At 36.3% G+C, this 9,190-nt stretch overlaps 1 protein-coding gene and 1 long non-coding RNA gene across 8 annotated transcripts in view; both read right to left on the bottom strand.

Moving 5' to 3' along the window:
- LOC137386911 (uncharacterized) overlaps window positions 1–9,190 on the bottom strand; it is a 203,466-nt gene that overhangs the window by 180,014 nt on the left and 14,262 nt on the right. The gene's annotated exons all lie outside the window — the stretch shown is intronic.
- On the bottom strand, window positions 192–3,127 carry LOC137387013 (uncharacterized). Of its 6 annotated transcripts, none has more exons than XR_010977863.1 (12): window positions 3,060–3,127; window positions 2,791–2,825; window positions 2,566–2,604; window positions 2,341–2,388; window positions 2,136–2,166; window positions 1,885–1,946; window positions 1,542–1,675; window positions 1,263–1,348; window positions 988–1,084; window positions 764–796; window positions 554–600; window positions 192–396 (listed from the first exon to the last, which is right to left on the bottom strand). XR_010977863.1 is itself a non-coding variant. In XM_068073293.1 (12 exons), exons 6-12 carry the CDS (start codon window positions 1,927–1,929, stop codon window positions 304–306), a joined length of 360 nt encoding a protein of 119 aa, XP_067929394.1. In that variant the 5' UTR covers window positions 1,930–1,946; window positions 2,136–2,166; window positions 2,341–2,388; window positions 2,566–2,604; window positions 2,791–2,825; window positions 3,060–3,127; the 3' UTR covers window positions 192–303. The 6 variants fall into 6 exon arrangements, 2 of the variants coding, with proteins under 2 accessions (XP_067929394.1, XP_067929395.1); XR_010977861.1 differs by having other exon boundaries at window positions 1,542–1,578; XR_010977862.1 differs by having other exon boundaries at window positions 1,542–1,572.

Here is a 9,190-nt window from a genome sequence, read left to right as displayed (position 1 = left end):
CATCAAGCAAGCTTTTTGGACTGCCTGCAGGCTCCACGTATTTTCTAATGCATATTGCCTCAAAGAGACCGACTTTCGAATTATAGTAGTAGCTTATCTTTGGTTTTTCATATAGGCACTAAGACAAACTTACTAGGCCAGTCAACATGAATTACTTCCCAACACAACACCCACACATAAATAGCACCATGTTTTTAACAGTTGGGTTTGTATTTATTAGGATCAACAAAGTATAACATGTGAGGAGGAGATTAAATAAGCCACACAACACATGCATGAGATACATCAGATGAAAAATTGCTACTACAAATCATCACAATGAAATAAAAGCGGTTCTTTTTTGGCAGTCCAGTTAGTAATTGGCGATAGTCCAGTGCTGGGAACACAGGCACAAACCTACAAAAATATGTTCCACATTTTGGTATGTACGATCAAATAAACAAGATCCTACAACCGGAAACGTCAATCACTCTCGGACATTGTTTGAACAGGAACAACATTTGTATCATACCTGTTTTCAATGTCCTTGTTAAGCAAGGTCAAACTAACTAACCTTGTATTCAGCTTCGAAAGTCAGATTGAGAGACCACAGCTTGACATCTACAAAATTTAAAAATCTTACAAACAGCGAAACTTGACAACTGTCACAACTCTAAGCAGCAATGCAGTCAGTCCCGAAAGGTGAAAGTTCAGGAGTCACAATAAATGATTTACATCACACCTGCATAGAATTACCTACATAAAATGAATGAAAATTACTTACCTCGCATTTGGTTACTTTGGTCACGACAGGCAACTAAAACAGAATACAACACAAACTATGTCAACCTCAATCCAGCAGCCTCAGAAAACTAAGCAGCAAACGCAACAGCATCAGACTGGTTTCTTCTCAGTTTGCATCAACAATTAAAACATAGACATCATAGCTAGGTATATAACATGACCAACCATGCAATTAGATGCACATAATGTTGCAATACCACAAACCTTTGTTTTTAACAACTCTCGACTTTGGAAGGCCATCAGCCACACAAAAAGTTGCCGATAAAACAGCGATTAACACCAAGCAACGCTATTCCCCAATCTACAAATATTAAATTCTAAAGCACTGACAAAATAAGAGCAAATGCAAAATTGACTGAAACAATTGCGGGATCAGCCGAAAGGTGGTGTATTGTTTCATGTGCAATCAATTGAACTATGCTAAAACTCATCATACACCCATAACAAGACCAAGCGTAACATGGTTTGTGAAATTTTACCTTCAGTCAAGCTTGTGGCACAGATCACAGCAATAGATGAAAAGAACTGTGGAAGCAGCAGTTTAGTGCGACAGTCACAACTTCACCTGTCAAACAATTTTCATAGTAGCAACATAGACTGCGAGCTAACAACGAACGCATAGCGTTATCTTACCGCTACAAAATTGGATTAAATATCTGCAGCTTCAATCACCCAATATATAACACGCACCCATAGGCCAATATATGAGAAAATAGGCTTAAAGAAGCCGAGTTCTTAACAGCTCCGCATACACTCACCATTTGTAGGGAAGCGTTGCTGCTCATCAACCTACAACTATCATCAAATATGGTTATTGCATAAGATGTTTTGCCCAATGACAGTTAATGAAACATAGTAGAGGGCTCAGTCGAAAGGTGGTGTATTGTTTCATCTACAATCAATTGAACTATGCTAAAATCTCATCATAAACCCAGCGCACAATTACACAAAGAGATACTAAAATCTTTCTTCAAATACAGTTTAGTTTCTGTAACTGTCGACATCTTAAAGTGCAGGTTTATAGCCACACAGCAGCTGCCTGTTAGTCAAAACAACAATCAATCATACTCAGAAAAACTAGCAAAAACGAAATTAACTAACCAGATTGATGGTTTGTCCATCGTCTGAACCGACACATACAAACATGCACCAACAACACCTTTCTAAAAATGTAAATTACACAAAATATAACAAACCACACCAAATAAGAAATCAACGATTTAATAATACACACAGCTACTTTCAGTATTTGTATGATCATCAATATTCTTCGAGTGTCGTCAAACAGTCATCACAGCAGCTAAGTTAAATGATTAAGTCACAAAAGTAACAGTGGTTAAAACCACACTTACTGGATCAGCTCTTCAAAAATCAGTGATCGTCCTAAAATAGAAACGACTTCTAATGAAGGTATTAAAATTATTACCATGCACTGTCTAAATAAAACTTACTGATCAACAATAACAATAATCATTAGTTTAGTCAGGTGAAACACGTGCTCCAGAGAGCTAATCATCTCAATGGTCGATTGATACAAAACACACTGAAAAAACTTACTTCTAGTCAGGGACCATGGCACCACGTAATAACATAAACAGGATACACCTGAAATAAACCGCAGAAGTATGCATTACACTTTACTCAGATGTCAACCAAATAATTAGCAGGTTACTCGTGTATGTTCAGAGGATGTGGTTATATTTATCGGCAACATTTTACGAGTGGTGCATAGTCTGTCATCATGACATGTGAATATTTAAATACACAACCACAGATACGCACCAGCAAACGCTCACTCTTTCTTGTCCGACCAAAGGCAATCTGCAACGGATAAAATATTATCAGCAATCATTGACACATGATCAAATGAATTGATTTTTGAATTACGAGACTTCAGCAAGAGTTGATTCAGTGTTTGCAAATATCATCAAACAAGCGGTCCGTTGGTGATGCGGTACTCATCATCAAGTCGATAGTAAAGGCAACAGATATATAAGCTGTGCTCACCTAACACCCTCCGAATGTTCTTCAGGTTCATTGTGCTGCAAAATAAAGTTGTACAAATTAACATTTTGGTAGCGACTTTCTTATTTGCATTTACTGTGCGTTTTAATCGGTCAGACGAACGAGACAGATTGATCTCATAATTTATCATAACTAAAAATCATCTTTCCGAATTACACCATTTACAACAGTCTTCAATGTAATGCGAAACTAAAAGACTGGCTTTCTGTAAATACAGAAGATAAGTAAGTCGGTAACAATTGATAACCCACCCGATGGCTCCTTGCAAAGCCGTGGAGAGGCGATAATCATTTATCTACACTCGCCGGCGATTGATATTGTAAAGGAAGTTTACTGGTTAACGGCACGCTTATAAAGTCGACGACAAAGGTTTTCTGCGCCAACACGAAGGTAAACTGCGGACTAGTAGAATATTTATAATTAGCGGTCTACTGAACATGGAAACTCCACTGATCTCACATACTACGTACAGTTAATGTAATGTATGTTTTATTTATGTTAGTGAGATAAGCCAGGATGCATAGAGTGCAATTACACTATACCGTACGACGCTTCTCGCTAACTAAGCCTCTCAGCTTCGTGTCAAGGTTTTATTTCCCTTGGGTAACTAATGTAAAAGGTAAAAGAAAAGTCTTGCAACAACCCGCATTATTATTTATCTCCCATTTTGTACGACTTGGCTGAAAAAAATATTAAATAACCATGATTTATTTAAAATAGTGTATCCAGACCTGCCAACCCAAGAGTGGGACAATGCGTGAGATTTGGTTTTGGGGCAATTGATGTATCAATGATAGTATATATAAAATTGTGGAAATTGGGGCAAAAATCTCACGCATTTTCATTTTTTCTTTGGGGTGATTGCGTGAGTCACACGCCCAAAGCGTGAGAGTTGGCAGGTATGAGTGTATCATCTTCATTTCGCTACTAGCTGAGGTGAGTAGTCGCTGAATGGAGTCTTGTTGTAAATTGTTGAAACATGCTTGCTTTTTTACATATTTTATGCTTTCAGTTCCAACATTATTATATTAGTTAGCCTATTCATTAGTTTTTTAATTAGACTTAAGTTTTTTTGTACACTGCTTGCTGCTTGTTAGTTAGTTTACTTGCTGTGGTACCTAGTGGAAAACATGTTGTAAAACATGACTATCAATTACCACAATAAAGATTGCTCATATATAAACAACCATAACAACCTGTGCATCATTAGCCTGTATATAAACTCCTGTTTGGCTTGTATACAGGCTAGTCCATAGAAAAGAACAGAACTTAGGTCAGCAACGATAGCTATTGAATGCTGTGTTCTTCCGTGATGGGCTGGTTTTTTGGGTGTTCTTCTTGTTTATTACACCTATTTATCACAAGAATTATTTTATTAAAAAATATTTGCGTTAATGTCCCAAACTCCCACCCTCTATCTCTATTTTAGTATTGTCATTTGTTGTGTGATAGGTTGATTGTGATGGACAACTGTTGATTGTTACTGCCTAGATTTATTAAGATGGAAAGTTTGCTTAAATCTCAGTCAATCGATAATCAGGAGAGGCCTAATCAAAAACAACGAATGATATTATTCCTAGCTAAAAGTGCTTACAGTATATCATATTTATACCCTGCACAACATTACCAATTCGTATGAAACAACTGCAGCTGTGCTTTCTTTCTTGTAAGCATCACCCTTTAAAACAGAATGGTATGAGTCAGTAGGCCTAGATATGAAGTTGGCCTGGATGTCTTTCAGCAGCAGTCAAAATGAATTACTGATATTAGTTCCCAAACTGCGGTTACATGACCCATGCTGGTTGTAGCATAAAGGCGGTGGCTACTTCATTACGATGTATACTGTATGTGCATTCGGCAATTTAGCTGATCTCCAAGATTACATAAAAGAATGAGCTGAAACACACAGTGAAATATGTGGTCAAGCAGCACGAATTTTACTGTTCCACTCTGAAACTGTGGTTACTTACAAGTTTAAACATGTATACACCCATATACCCTACAGGATGAATTTATTCGCGGAGTTAAGTTTAGCACAAGTTGCCTTTTTCATGCATATTTGCGGATTAATTTATTCGCGACTCAACACTGTCACTCTCTATGAAGAGTTAACTCTATTGCAGCTATCAATACTGCCCTAAGCAAGCAAAACGCCCTATCTGACCATTTTTTCAAAATTCACTTTCTTGTCCTTATATGTAAGTTAGGTTGAGATCTAACATGTCCCAAAATTTCATACTTCTGAGACCACCAGAAATAGCACTTTTCACTATGTGCAAAACGTCCTATCCACATTTACCACACATTAAGTGGCAATCAAAACGCCCTTTCTGCAGATACGGCGTTTTGATTGGCCTAAACATACACAAAGTTGGGTGTGATGAGCAGGATTATGTAATCACATAGTATATAAACAAAGGGAAGCAAAACGGAAGCAGTTATATTTGGTTGTTTCTAAGGCAGCTTTAACAAGCTTGTGCACATCTGAGTGCTCAATCCTATTGCAATATTTTTTATTATAATACATGTATATTTATTATGACAAGACAATATATAAGTGATATAGGTCTAAATTCGAAAATCTGACTCTGAGATTTGATGAGAAACTTGTTTTAATTACATGCATGTCTGTGAAATGGTTTTTCTTTATTTAAATACATTTTTGCACTCGATTGTTTGTTTTAAATTATTTTCAATAAAATCGTTTGATCATATTAAAACTACTATATTACTTACTCCTTTCATTTCATAAAATCAGGTGTGAATGAGATCTTTGACCATGTCTTAACTTTTGAACTGAATGATGGCTATAACAGGGCTTTAATCCCTGTGTTGGCTGGATGAGTAATAAGACTTGCTTTATTCTTTATTCCCATTTATTTATTCTTTACCCATTTACTCTCTTGCTGACTAATTGCGGATCAATATAAGGATTGAAACTTGTAATCCTTTGATAATCCAGTCATAGCAAATGGTCTTGTGGCAAATTAACAATGGGAAACCAGTCCAAAGGAGCAATCAAAACGCCCTATCTGTGTGATAGGGCGTTTTGATTGCCTAGTGCTAGCGTAGTAAACTCTCAATTTAGGCAATCAAAACGCCCTAAGTGAAATAACTCCTTTGATTTTGAAATTTTACAAAAAAAATTTCTAGTGAAGACTTTTGGATATCTCACTATAATAAGTCAAAAACAATAATTGAAATGCTGCTAATACTGATGCCAGGCTCAACCAAAACGCGTTTGTGCTTGTACTGAACAATTTACAAAGATTAAGATAGGGCGTTTTGCTTGCTCATGGCAGAGTAGAGTTAACCCTTTAGTGTATGAGAGAGATTTTTCATCATACACAGAGGCACAATGACTGCAAGGGTGATAGATGTCATTCCTAGAAGATCACCAATCATTCAGAGATGTCTTGAAATTGAGGTTGAAGTGACCGCAGCTGCTAACGAGGAGAATGTATCTGTTTTAAAAAAGGAACAAAAACGCCTTTATTAGCACAAATTTTTGGCCAACCTGCAGAACGTTGCAATAGTAAACCATGAGGAGAGTTCTGATGGTAACTTCCTTACCAGCCATGTAGTAGCGAGAGAATCGCCTTTAACATCTACCCAAGACAGTGACAGCGATATAGAGCTGCTATTACCAAAATAACTAGTCAGAGAGCACCTTTACACGCTAGCATTCACTTATCAAGAGTACCAGTTTAATTTTATTGCTAGACAACCACCATATAGACTGAACTTTTTATATTTATTCCATTCATCGATTGTTTGTAAAATTTTATTTGTATTTGAAATATTTTATTTGTACACTCATGTTTGTAATAAGTTATAATATATCTATACATGAAATAAAATATATAATATGATCATGTTTGTTGCCGCGATATCAAGGAGTTGTTGTTGATAAAGGGGTCTAGGCTGACTGGTTGCTTCTCTGCCAATATTCCTGCCTTGATGAATATTACTACTTGTCTCGAGTTTTCGTAATCGGAATAGGTTATGTTTCATTCTCAATCTGCAGTAAACACAAAAAATAAAAAATATTAATAAGTGTTAAGGAAGTACAAAAACAATAGCTGAAGTATTTAATGAAAGCGGTCAGTTTTTAAACAAAAGAGTTAACTAACGCAGTTAATTATGGAAAAACCATAGATATATATACCTAGATTGGCCAATAATAGCTAGTCCCATTGGTGGCCTTGTCAGACTTAAATGCCATGACGCAACGTCACTGTATGACTTACGGTTGACTGACCGCAAGATTCATCATTAGTTCACAATGGCTGAAGCTGAGAAGAGTGAGTCAGCTGCTACTAAGGTGAGTTTTTTACTACTTTTAATATCAAAGATAGGCTTGGAACTCCTAAATATCAGCTGTAAGGCGTTATAGTAAAAACTAGAACAGTTTTCATACCAATAGTGGACATATTTTCCCCATATTTGACACTTTGAAAAAATTATTGAAGACAATCAAATCAGCAGACATCATTGTTTGTCAAGTTACTATCAACTTCAACTTGTTTGATTCATTAACTGATTGACTCTCTCTTGGAAGGTTTCCTTAACTTTGCCCAAGGAGCTGCTTGTGTAATACTGCTACTTTGTGATGCTTGAGTCATTAATTTGGATACCATCTTGCTATAAATCACTAAGTCAGAATGGAATTCATATTCATTGCTATTTTGGCAGCGATCTCACCATTATTCATCAAGCTCACAGTCATCTGAGAGGACTAGTAAGAATTGCTGCGTTGCTTTTGGATGTTCCAATTATCCAAGAAAATGCCCAGAGAAAAGCTTCCACAGGTAGGACAATATAACAAACATTCACCCTGCTAATCGTTGGGAGAATTCATGAACATACTACATGAGCATGGCTTGGAGCATGGTTATCTTTGGCTATAATCAGGCTTAAAAGTTTCCATTATTTGAAAAGGTTAATGCTACACTTCTCAAAGGCAAAAAGTCAATAATCCAATGAGCAAAAAACACCACTAATTGTATGTATCTTTTATTACTTGTTAAGTTTTCCTACTGCTGCTGATCGCAAGGATGCCTGGATTAAAGCAGTGAGACGAGAACAGTGGACCCCAAGTAAATCTTCTGTACTTTGTTCAGACCACTTCACTAGCGACAGCTACCAAGTATCACCTGGTATTGGGAAAAAAGCTAGATTGAAGGCCAATACCATACCAACATTAGAGTTTGTCTTTTAAGACATTGACAAAATTCAAATTTATCAAAGACAACTGTTGTAATGAAGGATAACTTATATCTCCCTCTCTCGCAAATGCTAGCATTAGCTGCTATTGTATGTATTTAATTTTACATTTTAAATAATCACATTTCCTTGTATTATTTTTTGATTGTTGCTTTTTGAAAGCATGTGGTAAATTATGACAATAACCAACATCTTCTTTCTGTTACAATATCTTGTTTTGAGTGTTTTATTTGCATTTTTAGAGTATGGAAACCAAGTAATATATATTTAATTGTTCGATATATAAATAAATTGCACCAACATGCGAGTATATTAACATACGAGCTCAGTCTCGGAACGCATTAAGCTCGTAAGTTGAAGTATGACTGTATAAGTTTTTAGCTTTTAAGAGCTTGTAATCACCTTCTCATATATTTCACACCTACAACACAACAGAGTAAGGCATGGTGAATCTTATGACACCAAATAACTGCAATGTGAATTTTGTTGCAAGTCAACCTTTAACTTGCTTTTACATATTGTTCAAATAACTTGGTATTGTCCTTTCGTGACTCGCTTCTTAGTGGTTGCAATTAGTGCTAGCCTGGCAAAGTTTTTCATCAATCCAGCACTACTAAGCAACACTCTTGTCGCTTTCTCGCTGTGGTTGCAAACCTCAATCACCACAGGCGAAGACAAAGTCAAGCCACTCTGATTCTTAACTGTAATTAGGGAATTCGTTGCTTGGTTTACATCAACGTTGGTAACATCCACGATGCTAGTGATACAATCATTACACTTCAGCTTTGGTGACCTAGCCAGCTGTAAAATAATCATTCTGTCTCATTTTTGACTTCAGACATACTTGCATACTCATCATATTTAGTCATGTTTAGTTCAGCATATTAGTCTATTTACCTAGCCAAGGTCTGGCTCTTTGAGTGGGTGGGCTATTTCCCCTCTCCATTCCCCTTCTCTCTTTTCCCCTTCTAACTTATTCTTTGGAGAAGGGAAAAAGAGAGAATGGGGATAAGAGAGGGTTGCAAATAAAGCCATGATGGCTCATGATTTGTGTGCAACAATTCATAGCTTTTATAGTTTTAATCTATGGTGGTTATCAGATATTATCACAGAATTGCTTTAGTTTACTGGATTATGTATACAAGAAGGTTTTTAT

The sequence above is a fragment of the Watersipora subatra genome, chromosome 2, assembly GCF_963576615.1.
Source record: "Watersipora subatra chromosome 2, tzWatSuba1.1, whole genome shotgun sequence".
NCBI lineage: Eukaryota > Metazoa > Bryozoa > Gymnolaemata > Cheilostomatida > Watersiporidae > Watersipora > Watersipora subatra.
Note: the sequence above shows the minus strand (reverse complement) of the source record. Positions and strands in the feature narration are given on the sequence as shown.